The sequence below is a fragment of the Phycodurus eques genome, chromosome 9 (assembly GCF_024500275.1).
Source record: "Phycodurus eques isolate BA_2022a chromosome 9, UOR_Pequ_1.1, whole genome shotgun sequence".
In the NCBI taxonomy this organism is placed as follows: Eukaryota; Metazoa; Chordata; class Actinopteri; order Syngnathiformes; family Syngnathidae; genus Phycodurus; species Phycodurus eques.
The window spans coordinates 20,310,432-20,325,590 of record NC_084533.1 but is presented as its reverse complement, the minus strand read 5'-3'; the positions used below and the strand labels follow the sequence as shown (position 1 = coordinate 20,325,590).

At 39.2% G+C, this 15,159-nt stretch overlaps 1 protein-coding gene across 1 annotated transcript in view; it reads right to left on the bottom strand.

Annotated features, from left to right (window-relative positions):
* il1rapl2 (interleukin 1 receptor accessory protein-like 2) overlaps window positions 1-15,159 on the bottom strand; it is a 100,682-nt gene that overhangs the window by 17,208 nt on the left and 68,315 nt on the right. Inside the window, exons 6-7 of the mRNA XM_061686594.1 lie at window positions 10,343-10,475; window positions 6,545-6,690 (exon numbers count right to left, since the gene is read on the bottom strand). Coding sequence (XP_061542578.1) covers window positions 6,545-6,690; window positions 10,343-10,475 — 279 coding nt within the window. The remainder of the gene's footprint in view (window positions 1-6,544; window positions 6,691-10,342; window positions 10,476-15,159) is intronic.

Genomic DNA, 15,159 nt, shown 5'->3' with positions numbered 1-15,159 from the left:
TGTTCCTCCTCTTCTCCTCCCTGCTCCGACCTCCTGCCTGTGATCCAGGAATTGGTCTCAGCACGGCTTCTTGAAGGACATTGCAATTTCTAAAAATGCATCTGGAGGAAGGACAGGCAAATGTCGCGTCAAAGAGAGCGTGCACTAGGGTTTTCTTTTGAGGAGTTTTTTTCCCCAGCACAAATGACACAAAGACAGCCAAAATATGAAAATATTAAATAATTACACTGGCAGATTTTCCTGTGCAATTATCTGAATTCTCTGCAGGATGAAGCAAAAATAGACGATTCAAATGACACAAGAATGAATAACAATAAATAAAAAGAGTATCGAAGAAAACACAACACACAAAATAACACTGAACATTTAACATTCACTCCACCACTGAACCCGCTGCTGTCTGATCAAAACAAATTAGCTCATTTTTCTTCCAGGAATAATAATAAAAAACCCAAACAGCTTGTGGTTATCTGCTGTTTTCTGCTTTTCGTTATCATATTTAGTTACATGAGAGGGACAACACTGGGCATGGTCGAATGGGTTTTTCTGCAGAAGAGCTGGACTGCCCCATAACAAGCCTGATTTGAACCCCATCAAACTCTTTGGGATATACATGTACTCGACCAGAGATGGTGAGCCAACACACATCAGCCTCCCTGAAGAGTGTAAGCTGTTCTAGCTACAAAGTCAACAACTCAAAGTCTTTTTCATTCCCTATAAGGCTGATGGTCAGGTGTACTGATATTTTTGTCTCAAAATATTTTTATATTCACTATGCTGTTATCTTTGTGAGTTATGGATTTCTGTCAGGTTTTGCACATGTCCAGCTGTCATTTTATGCACAAAAATGCGAGCCTCTTATTACATAGTGTTACAAACTTTCACCAGTAGACGTCTCTCCAACGCTGTGGCATCTGCCTTCCACTCAGAACACACTCACAGTACTGCAGAATGTAATAGGACAGTGACATACAATGGGAGTAGGGATGGAATCGTGGGATTTCACTAATTTCCAAATAGTTGCACTAAAGTTACATAAAACCTCACATTGCCTTATCATGTCATTTATTTAAAAAGCCCAGTTTATCTCTACCATGCTACCATCATTCCCCTAACCCCCTCCATCTTCCTCCTTTATTCCCCCTTTTCTTTTTCTATCAATCATCTAACTGTCGCACATTATTCCATTACAAATGAATTGCTTGTCTACCACTATTGGTGCTCAGGAGATCCATTTTAACATTGAATTGTATGTTGCTTTTTTTCGTTAGAAAAGGAATGGAATGCAGGTAAGCGTGAGGGTATGTAGACATAAGGGTTTTACTAACTATTACCAAAGAGGCGTGACTCGTTTAGATCGGTGGCTGTATGTAAATCATAGGGCATGGCGTTTTCCTGAGACTTCTGAATGTCAATGAAATCCATTTGAAAAATAATACACTGTAGCACAGTTTAAATACGTAGTGGATGTGTCGTCGCCAGTTAACACACTACACTTTGAAGGAGCGTGTTTTTAATTTTTTTTTTATTCTGTATGAAATAAATCCAATAAATGTAATTTAATCAGAATACTAGTCATATGACTGAATGCATGTTTGGAGGTCCATCAATAAAATAAGATGTGCCTGCTGTTCTATGGATCAGCAGTGCCCAACATTCCTTGTGCCGATATTTTTTGTCAGTTAATATGATTTACTGTAATATGTCCACGCTCAGCCGTCGGTGTAATGTGGTAGCGACAGATCATGCCCATTGGGCGGTCGTTGAGTGAAGGTGAGCCATGTGTGTCGTGCACCATCAGCACGAGTCAGCCGTCGCCGGAGCATCGCAGGGGAGTGGGCAGAGGGTATTTGATGGGTATCAAAAACTGCCCCTGACTTCACCCAGAGTGTGTACCTGGCATGAGGGTGCGTAAATGACATTTTGGAGTGGACAGGAGAATGCTTGCAGCGTGCCTTTTCTGACTTACGCACATGGGAGAGTATGGCCCTACGTGAACAACAAGAAGTCTGAGAAGAAGTCAAATTCCATAAAACAGATGCATTCAACAATTACCAACTGGGTGAACTGGGGGTAGAGGACACTCACAATTCAATCACGCGTAGTGTGTGAAATCAAGCTTTGATAATGTGTGTTAACTTAGCTTAACATGTGCTTTGTTTCGGCTGTCGTGTTGCGTTCCAGCATTCTGACATGACCTTGCCATGAGGCTTCACACCAGAAGGCAAAGGAAAAAGAGACTTTGCTATTCAGCACAGTTACTGAACTTTGAAAAAATCTGCCACACTATAGGCAGAAATGCTTTGAACTGGTCATAAAGGCTCTCTCCCTGGAATAAAGGCTCTCTTTAAGGAAAAGACAATGACCTTTTAGTGAAGTGACAAGTAGGAACTGGGGAGGAAAATCAGAGTGGGTATTTTGGAAGCCAGCTACAGGAGGAGGATGGCAGTTCAGCTGCAGAAGCCAGCCATGAATGACTGGACACTATGGTGGAGCAGCAGTGCGTGGACGATCTGAACCGTTTCTTCTTTAGATCTGATAAGACAAGTACCCCTGCACCCACCCAGAAAATGCTGCAGCCATCGTTGGCACTCTGTCTCCCCTCAAGCCCTCGCTCCCTCTATACCAATCGGTTCCTCTATACTAACCAGGTGAGAACAGACCTGCAAAGAAGGCAGCAGTTCCAGACTGACCCGCTGCTGTTTGCCTACCAGCCTGGCATTGGAGCATGCTGTCATCTTCCTCCTCCACCAAGTTCTTTCCCACCCGGAGAAGCACGGTTGCACTGTAAGGATCATGTTCCATTTCATGAGTGATTGCAACACCATGTAGCCAGGATTTATGAGAGACAAACTGATGTGTTTTCTGCAGCACAATGCAATGTACAGCTCCCACTGCCACCTGTAGATATTCTTTTGGGGACTCTGCCATCGTTTGCCTCATCAAGGGTGGTGATGACAGGGAATAGAGGAAATTGACTCGGGACTTCGTGGACTGAACTACGTACTCGTCGTCATAGAGAGTGTTGATTTTAGACCCTGATTTAACAAGATCCTAAATAGCGGGGGCTAAAATGTGTGTTCACTCTAACAGATTGTGCACGCTGTTGGTGGGCATGTTGCACATGATTTACAATATTTTATTAAGATGCCAAATAGTGGCCGCTAAATGCATGTTCACTCAGCTGGTGCCTGCTGTTGGCAACAGGTGTAAAAATGGTGGAGACTGTTGCATTTATAGAGGGTATTATGCTTTGTATACCTGCAGCTCGGGTGGTGTTACCATGGGAGATTCGGGAGCGCATAGCATGCGCAAAATTAAGTTTAAAGTGATGGAATTTGAAGTGCTGGTGGATGAGGCAAACAAGCATATTACTGAGTTACAGAAAATAATAGTTTTGAGGAAACCAACAACTGCATAAAAGCCGTGTGCTGTTTAACTCACCCTGAGTGTCTGGCAATTGGATGTTTGGCATCCTGTGCAACATTGCGTTTAAACTTGTGTTGACTTAAATTGGTATTACAGTACTGAGACAGGAGTAAAACCGCCTATGACCATGGTATGGCGATCAATCCCGCAAAAGTAAGCCATTTGAAACTAAAAACAAAACCTTTCCAGAGGTAGAAACGGCAGCCAAAACGTACAAGTAAGTTTCCATAGGTTGATATGATTATCCAAAAATGATATTGAATTTTTCATTCTTTGGACTACGGCATCTCTTTATTTTGGAATAGCTATTAGAATGTTTTACGTGATGTTAAGTACTGAAAATTACAGTTTATCTAGCCGTAAGTCAGCTATTTGCGCTACAGGAAGGGGTGTGCTCTGTCTTTCAGAAGAAGAGCATAATACGGGAAATGCTATGTTAACTTCTGTCAACACAAATAACAAATCGGGATTATGATTATAACGTTGCTGATGGTGATTATTAAAAGCTCAGCCTCCTGCTACGATATCAAACTATGACTGGCATTGGTGTCTCAGGCCATTAACTGCGCTGAAAGGTACTGATGGTCAGAAAAAAATCACATCACAGAGAGGAAGGTAATCATTGAGGAAAGCATTTTACACAAGGAACATATTGTGTGATGCAATCCGTGTCTTCAAATTTTGTGAGTTTTTCAATGTTTGTTTTTTATTGGAAACTGACAATATAGACAGGACACACACTGGCTACAACGAGCATGCAAGATTGAGAGATTTAATACACAAACAATATAAAGAATCATGTATTCGTATAAGATAATGTTTGGTTTTGATATCAGGAATTCAGTCCGGTTCTTCCTGGTTATTCTGATTATTACTATTTTTTTCTTCTCTTCTTTGCTAACCCCTTTCAAACGTAGAGCCAATAATACACCTCAGTCTGATGCAGTGCAGTTTTATTCTAATGCCAACGAAACCCACAAAAATGAACATTTTATAATCATATCCTTTGCGTGTCAGTCAAACCTAAGCAATTATTATCTTTGTATAGATATATATTTGTATATATACTATGGATCTTACTAGATTGGCAAATGTTATTGCACTTTTCAGTATCAGGATGTGATGCATAGATACCGTTTTTTTGTAGTATTGCTTGCCTGTGTTTGTGTTTCTGTGTGTAGCTCAAGTACTTCACCGTACACGTGACCCAGAACACTCCTGCCCCCCATCACACACTTGCACACACAAACACATTACATTTATCCTATTTATTACTGTGTTACGCAATGATGACCTAGCCCAATGACGCCCACTGGACGAGTGCGTCGGTATGATCTTGCATGTACACATGCGAGTGTGTGTGTTTGTCCTGGAGTCTCTGTGGTGCCAGTTAAGTATAATAAGATAGATTTGACACCCAATGCAAAAGACAGTAGGACCTGTTTTCAGTTCACATTTGACACCCAAGGCAAAAGACAGTAGGACCTGTTTTCAGTTCGCCGCCCCCCACCCTCATTCATCGTGCTTTAATTTTTCTGTCATTTTTTTCTTTTCTTTTGTCTTCTGTACTTCCACATCTTCTCGTGTCTCTAATAACTAGTTCTTGTGAATGGTTTTCTCTGTTTCGTCTTTTGCTATTTGTATGTTTATTGTTATCATTCCCAAACCTATATCTCTGCTAATTTAAATCCGAACTGCACACATTTTTTCAGCCCTCTTATCCAATGAACTCGAGGTAACAGAGAATTCCCTCTCCCATGTGCTTTGGCACTATCCTGTCTCTAGTTTTCTCTCTTTCTCTAGCTTGTGGCCACAGACTCAAGGCGTGCTGCAAATGTTTTACAGAGGGAACTCTCATGCATTTTTCAGTTGAATGTCAAAAGTGGTGACGATAGATCATGTGTTTATCTTATATTCCTCGGCCATTTCAGGCGCTATGTGCTTGGGTGTACACTTTCTGAGCATCATCTGTCAGTCCAAGATGTTTTTCGAAAGTCCACAGTGGCATCCACATCCTTACAAGAGCGGGACTATTTCCTTTAATAATAATAATATTAATAATATATAATTATAGTATATAATATATACTCTCTAATATTGTACTTTATAGAAGCATACTGTAATGGTACAATTAAATAGAATGCAAATAATTTAACCGTTTTGCCACAATTTTTGCTAAGCATTGCGGTACTCCTTACGTGTGTGTGCCCCGGCCACCTGGGGGCAGTAAAATACAGAGACATGAAGATGCATTGCACAACGACAAAGACTATATGTCTGAGTATAACAATAATGTTCTCTACATGTGTTTTTACACCCACTGCAGTGAGTATAACAATACTGTGCTCTACATGTGTTGTTACACACTCTGTGTGTATATAGGACAAATAAAAGCAATACTCAAATGAGTGCACTTATAAATTCTCTTTCAAGAACGCTGTTAAGTTAGCAACATTTGCACAGTTAACATAGCATTTCCCGTATTATGCTCTTCTTCTGAAAGACAGAGCACACCCCTTCCTGTAGCGCAAATAGCTGACTTACGGCTAGATAAACTGTAATTTTCAGTACTTAACATCACGTAAAACATTCTAATAGCTAATGCTAACAAGGCACTTAAAAGTATAAAAGTATAGTTGTCTGTTGCTACTCACTTTGTCATTGACACATACAGTTGAATGAAATTTAGAATCTGGTACACACGCAACCGACTTGAGTTCCACCCTCTGCTTCCATCTAACATGACGTCACTGCCTGTGCACAAGTCATGTGAACAACATAACGTAACGAAAGGCAACAGAATGTAATGTAATGTATCATCTCATTGCTGTTGGTATTGTTCTTAATTAGACTACAAACTAATTGAGACTTAACAACACTTCTGCTGGTTGACGCCAACTAGTGCACTTCACTTTGCCTCAATTGCCTATAGGCACAGCACAAATGAATTCCACACAATCAACCACATTTATAACAATCGATTGTTCCCATCCCGATAACATACATGTTATTGATAAACAGATGTTGATTTGTGTATTAAAAGTCTCTGTCTTAGGCTAAATTCTCGAGTTTTAAAATAGTCAGACAGTGGGAGAAAGGGAAACAACATTTGTACCTTTCTTCTGCAGTATAGCACTCCCACGACGCCGTCCGATGTGGTTCTCCACGTAGCAGGTGTAATTAGCCAGGTCAGTCTCCTCGATAGCATCAAAAGTTAAAGATAGCTGCACTTCCTTTTCTCCCAAATGCTCCCTTAAAATCCTGGATACACAGAAATTCAAAATTACATACCAGACATGATCTTTTAAACCTTGACTAGAATGCATGAAATCTGCTTTGTATTGAAGAGAACAGCGATGGAAATTAGATGAAGAATACAAGGAATCATAATATACGCTACGTGTAAACCTTTGAGGCAGGTATCTCCATTTTCCCAAAATTGCTCTGCCAAAATTTTGAGGAGGAGACATAGTTAAAGAAGACAAATAGGCAAAAGTGGGGACAAAAGAAGAGGAATATGATATAAGAACATACAAGTAGAAAGGAGTAAATGATGCATAGAGAAATGCAGTTGAGTGCAGCAGAGTAGAGTGCATTAAAAAAGTAGGACAGATGGAGCAAGGAGGCATGTGTAGAAAACAGTGCAGCAGGTGCAAAAAGCTTCTGTCCTTATGGTGAGGTCAGATACCGCATAAGCCTGCAAGGAGGAGGATGGCAGGAGGCAGACTGAACTTGCTCAGGGGTTGACCCGTCTTTTAGAATCTGATTTAGGGTCAAGCTAAGACATTGCCACTGAAAACCAGAGGCCACACTGAGAGTGCTTGTTCAAACGGCACATCGACTCCAGGTAAAACCCAAAGTCCCGCACTGCTACAGATATACCTTCCTTAATGGCTGTAACAATACAAACCAAACCATAAGCCTGAACAGGCAAGTTGGTACACTGCCTGCCAGCTCCGAGCACCTAGAAGAATACAGTATTTGAATTGTGTTTGGGTATTGCTACATTCAGGGTCCAAACAGAAATCCTTCCGATACATTTTATATCTTGTAATACCTTCTCAATTTTTTTTTTTTTTTTTTTTTTTACAAAACGCTGACACGACATTGATTTCCAACTGTATTAATTGAGGACCTCTATTTCACAAATTATGAGAGTTCTAAAACTCATACTCTTGGGCAATGGCCATATTTAATTCTGATTTTCATAAACAATTTTAAAGGAGTCCGGTATGGTTCATTGCATATAGAGTCCTAGTATCACAGTATTCTGAAAACAAATTAGAACCATGGAACTCCTTCATGTTGACATCTTTACACAATATCCTGGTGTCTGCACTCCTTTTTATCAACACCGAAAGCGACGAACAACGATAAATGCATGAAGCACTCATTCATTTGGGCTAAGTATGCATGGCCGCGACTGACAGTATTCATGCGCTTGTCTTCTGTATTTTGTTTGGGTGAGATTTTGTTTTAATTGGATTCACACAGACACATACAGGGTCTGGCATATACTGTAAAATTACCATATACTGTACAGTTAGCATAACTCACAGCTATCCTACTATCGTGTACTGTCATCCAAAATACAGCAATATACTATTAAATTAAATTTCCATCTCTCACTGTTAAATTATGGTGAGGAACTGTAGTTAACAAAACCCAACTGTAATATTCAGTGAAAATAAATGACGTACACTCACTGTTAAATTAAGGTAACATACTGTATTCCATGATACGGTAACATACTGTTAAAATAACTTACGGTAGATGTAGTGTTAAATTATGGTGACATACTGCAGTCCATGATACTTTAGTATACTGTTAAAATAAATTACGGCATCTGCACTAGAAAATTATGGTGACAATGCTGTATTCTAAGATACGGTACTATATTATTTAAATCAAATTACAGCCAATTACTGGAGTCCTTCCTGCCAGTAATGTACAGTGTGTGTGTGTGTGTGTGTGTGTGTGTGTGTGTGTGTGTGTGTGTGTGTGTGTGTGTGTGTGTATATATATATATATATATATATATATATATAATTTTTAACAGTAAAATTATATAAAGTGTGGTTTATCATTTGAATACTATGGACAAAAGACATCTATCACTCAAAACAAGGTGGAAAACAAGGGTTATTTGTTATTGCTTGTAATGACTTTAAATTTTTCTAGTAAGCACAAGTCTTTAAATGAAATTCCATTGATCTTGTGTGACTGATTAAAACTCAACAATATATCTTCACAGTAATTGCATTTCAGATGTTGTAACAGGTAATTCCTAATAAGATCCTATTAAGCTGGTTTCACACACAATCACAACACTCAAAGCTTAGCTAATAAAACCTAGCAAAATCAAACCATTTTCAATTTGCATGATCGAGAGATGAAATTAAATGAAAATAGAAATCCAATTTTCTTTCTTGCACATTTTTTTCAGTATCATGGTACAACAACAAACACAGAATATCTAGTAAAAAAAACTACACATTGTTAAAAGATGTGGAAACAATCATGGCCTTGATTGCTATGGGTCCAACTATATTGGAGCCAAAAACAATTGACCAAAACACACCCGACTTCAATATTAGAAATAAGTAGCTTGCCCTGCAAAATAACCAGCTGTGTAAATCCTGGTTATCAACATGTCTACACAAAAGGTTAAATGTATACACTGCACACTGGCCGCTCCTGCAACAGGAAGTTGGAGGCACCTAAACATCGCAGCATTAAACTCTCTATACAAATGTAATATGTCAGATTTGGAACAGTAGATGATTGGATCGTTTGTAGCCAGAGGACTAGATCAAGAGATGGAGAACTCATCAGGCAAAGGTTAATGAAATACCACAGGGCATGATTAGTTTCAAATTTAAATACTCACTCTGCTCTTTTCTTCACTATCCTGGGACAGAACACTTAGTGAGGCCAATCATTAGCTTAGTAGTAGTGAGTCCATTCTCAAATACAAGGACCTGGGTATAAGCCCTGGGTTATAAAGTATGAAACAAGACATTGGAGTTGACCTTGACAAAGAATATGAAGATAAGTATTTAAAGTATTTTCGCTGAGGTTAAAATACTAATCCCAATTATCACTGGGTTGATGACAGTTGGTTTAGGTCGAAAAGAACTAGAAGAAATATTTTGGTCCTTCAATTACAATGTGAAATTAACAAGAGATACTGCATGTGTAAAATTCTAAATGTTCCAATGAGTGCCCTGCAATTGGCTGGCCACCAGCCCAGGGTGTACCCACCAGCCAATATATATATATTAATATATATATATTAATATATATATATTAATATATATATATATATATATATATATATATATATATATATATATATATATATATATATACACACACATATATATATATATATATATATATATACACACACACACACACACACTTTGATGTCAAAAATAACTTGGCAATGACTTGGTCCCACCTATGGTTTCTAATCATTAACATTCATGTACCTACCATAGCTAGCTGCTTATCAAAAACATCATTGCTACTAAAACAGGGCAAGAAGCAAAAAGAAAGAAAACCTTCCTCTGTTTTCAAATGCTGGAATGTTTTAGACCTCTGTATAATCATTTCAATATGAAAATAGATTTTAAGCAATCACCAATCATGAATTATCATTCCCCTTTGGTGTGGTTAATTTGATTAAAAATTAACAGGCTAAATGATTTTGACTTAGTGTTAGAGGAACTCCAGTCCGATTTGGTTGTGGTGAGAGTGCATATAAACAATCTGCAACACGTAGCTTGAAACTGTTTTACAAACCATTTGTCATGCATGTGATTAGCATGTCATAAAAGCTCACTTTGCTGCCTTTGATAAAATGTCTGTATGATATGACGTTTCAATGTGAAATCATGATTGCAATTACCTGACATCACTTTCTTTAATATGTCCTGCAAGTTCTTCAACAAACTTCTCTCCTTTCATCCAGTAGATGATGGGTCTCCTGTTTTCTCCACTGTAGCCAAAAAATGCTTTGCAGTCCAGACTGAGAGGCATACCTGCAACACACAACAATATGCTATCACTACGCAGATAAACCACAGAAACACAAATGTGCAACAAAGATAAGACAGAGGGACGGGACAGTCTCTTTCAGCATGAAAATACAACTTGAATTTGTAATTTATTGTTTCTCCTCAGTGGCTTGTATGGAATGGTCTGTTGCATCTCTAACCCCTGATGCATTCTGCTTGCCTGAATACAGCAAGATGCCAGCTTGGAACCCTTTTGAATTGGGAGCTACGATGGGTGATGACTGAATAGTTCATCCTGCTGCTCATCGTTATGTGATTTTAGAGAGGCATTTGATTTGTTGTGAACAATAATAACAATAATCATTAATGCCATCATTTAATTATTGAACTAATTTCAATCAGAAGTTTGAAGTGTGGTAGACTTCGAAAGGTTTTGCAAACCTGTGAATAACTGAAGAAACAAGAAGTTGATCTAAGGGTGATTCATCTGTGTTTTTTATTTTTTTTCATCACCACACAATGGAACGCATCATCTACATCAGCTGTCAAAGCAAAAAGGCAGAAACATTTTAAACATTTGGTAAATGTAGCCAGAAGAAGGCTATTAAAATAAAACAGCAACATGTCAATCTTCTGATGTGTATAGACAGAAACAGGGTCATTTTTAAAAAATGTTGTTCTGTATAAAGATATGAAATATAAATGTGTAGTTCAGGGACAGTTATGAAAAGGGAAAAAAACTGCAAAAAAAAACAAACAAAAAAAACATTGTCCATTCGGAAGGCCCATTTGTGCCCAAGCTTTAACTTCCTGGCTGATGTCTTGAAATGTTGCTTCATTATTTCCACATTCTTTCATCATGATGCCATCTATTTTGTGACTTGAACAAGCCCACAACATGATGCTGCCACCCCCGTATTTCATAGTTGGGATGGTGTTCTCAGGCTTGCAACCTTCTCTCTTTTTCTTTCCAAACAGAATGATGCTCAATATTGCCAAACAGTTAAATTTTTGTTTTGTCAGACCAAAGGACGTGTGTCCAAAAATTAAGGTTTTGTCCCCTTGTGCATTTGCAAACTTAAACTTTAAATTTCATCCTGTAGCTATTTCTTTCTTGTGATGCTCCCATATTGTATTTGTAAATAGTACTCGGTTTTTGCAATGACATTTCAGATTGCTCATATAATTAAAAAAAAAACATTTGCAAAAAGATAATAATTATCCGTCCGTTTTCCATACCGCTTATCCTCACTAGGGTCACAGGCGTGCTGGAAACTATACCAGCTATCTTTGGGCGAGAGGCGGGGTACACCCTGAACTGGTCGCCAATTGCAGGGCACATAGAAACAAGAAAACCATTCAACTCACATTTGCAGTTTAGTGTAAACTCCATACAGGCGAGGCCGGATTTCAACCTGCGTCCTCAGAACCATGAGGCAGATTTGCTAACCAGTCGTCCACCATGCCGCCAGATAATAATCAATGAATGTGAATAGTTTCCCAAATGTACAGTAGTTGTAATTATTTGCACCCATGTCGTTATTTATAGCGCATTACGCCACAGATATACTGGTATGGCTCACTTGAGATCAAATTGGGTTGAATGTGGCCCACGGATCAGTTTGACACCCCTGGACTATGGAGTCACTCTCCAAATACAGGTACGGTATGTGTTTTATAGACAGGCACGTACCTGACTATGAAACAATTATTGTTGCCTCTCAGTCTAGGTACGGTATGTGTTTTATTATTGTTGCCTCTCAGTCTAGGTACGGTATGTGTTTTATAGACAGGCACGTACCTGACTATGAAACAATTATTGTTGCCTCTCAGTCTAGAAATGGGTATAAAATATTTTAGGACCATACTGCTGTCTATATGCTTGAATACGTACAATTGAATATGGTGTCTGTGTGTGTGAGTGCGTGCGTGTTAGTGTAGGCTATCTTAATTGATTAGCACCCTGAGGATGTGTTTGTGTTTTCAGAAGGTCCTGTTGATTGAAATCATATAATTTTGTTTCCTTGTGTGTGAAAAATGGTTGAGTGTAGCTTGTTTGTCTAATCAAAACGTCAATCTCAGAAACTGTGGAATCTTTTTTTTGTTTTTGTTTTTTTGTGGCTGAAGCAAAAGGCCGTTTGAAAGAGTGTGAATGAAATGATCCTGCTGTGCTGCTGTCATTAATGTTAGCGAGGCAGTATAAACCAAGCTGGCACATCATGATTTCACACTTCTGCTGATTGCATCATTGCAATGACACATCCACCTTGTCTGTGTGCATGAGTGACGCTGTAATGAGTCTTCCTTATCAGGAAGGTACATTTTAAAAATGCAAGTCATTTAACACTGTAGTCAAAAAGAATTTAGTCTCTGTAGCTTTAGTTAAGCCTGACTGACTTGTCAGTGCTCTTTAATGGAGCCTCTATGAAACATGCACATAAAGAAGCACCTGAATGTGAGCATCATTGCAGACTTGCGATATAGCTAATGCCGGCAAGCATGAGAAAGTGCTCGTTATCATTCACATCTGTTTCCTTCTGCTTGCAAAGTTGTGGGCTTTGAGCTTCATTGTCAGACTTTCACTGCATGTTTGATTTCACCAACATTTAAGTAATGAAATGTCCTTAGTTTGTATTTTCACAAAGCTCAGTATTATAAGTCCAACCTCTAACATGTTTTATAGATGAATTCACTGTACGTTAATGATATAGTGCCCTCACAAACTGAGTTGATCGAACTAACTTGATTTCGAAATGATTTTAAAATGTTTCTGACAATAAAACTGAAATTTTTACCAATGTAAAAGTACTGCTTAGCACTGAGGAAAAGTCAATAATTTAAACCAGTAAAGAGCTGACAAACAGCAGGGCGACTTTAGACCACAGCCAAAATATATTTAGGGCCTGATTTACTAAAGGTTTGCGTGTACAAACTTGATTGCGCGCGCGAACAGCTGTGGAAGTGTATCTACAAACTGGGCGTACCCAGGAATGCATCTGCTAAATGTACAAAATTGCGTCACAGTTTATCTTGTTCATACTGGGGGAATATATGCAAATAGATTTTTTAACATGTTCAATGTGATATACTATATGGATGATAGCTGATTTTGCGTCTTTAAACATTACGGGCTCTATTTTTTTGGCTAGCGCAAATCCAGCGGTACGTTTGGCGTAACTGCAAGGAGGGGGGCGAGACGTGGTTTAGATAATTTCGTGAACCAGCGTACTCTTTGCACATTTAAAAGTGGGATGTTTGCGTAGTTGTGGGCGTCAGTACAACCGACTTCAATCCTGTCCTATCAAAACGGCTCTTTTCATTTCCTTTAAAAGTGGTGGAATAGACTCGCATGGAGCCTTCTCTATACACACACTTGGATAACTGAGGCAATTCTAAAGCTAATACATTATTCACGGGAACTTTAAATAATTCCAGTAGACAACGAGTGAACTTTGATGAGTTTAACGCTGTCATTGTTGCCACTATGCATTTACCAGCCAACTGGAAATTAACATTCTACCTTACACCAAGTACTGAGTGCATAGAATCCATTGCAGCCAGTATGTGTATGCAAAACGTCTTGTTAGTTCGAGGGATAAATATCTTGGACATTTTATATCCAAGAATTATTTTTGATTCACTCTTCTGATTCCTTGGCTTTGTGAGGCTGTTCCCGATGGCGCCGTCATGCTTCCCGGCTGTCATCTTCACCTGCAGACCGTGACATGGAATCATCGGGGGAAAACAAAAGCTTCTATATCAACGAAAATTGGTGTACGGACGTCACGGAGCTCAGCACACACTGCAGCCCGCATTTAGAGTCGCTGTTTTTGAACTGTAAGCCATTCTACTCGCCTCGTGAGTTCGCATCATTCATTCTCGCCGGTGTCTACATTCCGCCTCAAGCTAACACGAACGCCGCACTGCTAATGCTCGCCAAACAAGTAAACGAAATTGAAACAAAACACCCGGACTCACCCCACATTATTCTCTGTGACTTTACTCAACCACAAACTCCCTTAATACAAGCAGCACATCGACTGTCCTACCAGGGAAAATAACATTTTAGACCACTGCTATACTACGCTAAATAACGCATACCATGCCAAACCTCGTGCAGCTCTGGGCTCGTCTGATCACTGCTTAATTCACATACAGGCAAGAACTTAAATGTGCGAAGCCTACGTTGAAACAGTGAAAAAGTGGACCAATGAAGCAAAGCTAGAACTTCAAAGTTTCTAGACTGCACAGACAGAGTGTCTTTGAAAATTCAGCTGGCAGCCTGGATGAATATACGGACACTGTCCTATATCAGTTTCTGTGAAGAGGTGTGTGTACCAACAAAGTCATTTCGCACATTCAATAACAACAGGCCGTGGTTCACTGCCAAACTCAAGCAACTTCGCCAAGCTAAGGAGGATGCATATCAAAGCGTGGATAGGGGCCTGTATAATCGAGCTAGAAACCAGCTGACTAAAGAAATTAACATTGCAAAGAGGAACTATGCAGCAAAGTTGGAAAAACAGTTTAGCGCTAACGACTCTAAATCAGTCTGGCATGCATTCCAATCGCTGACCAATTACAAGCGATGATCCCCCCCCCCCAAGCTGAGAATAATAGCACACTAGCCAACGACTTGAATACCTTCTACTGCAGATTTCAAAAGGACACTTCCACACTCCACACCCCCGACCACAATCACACCTCT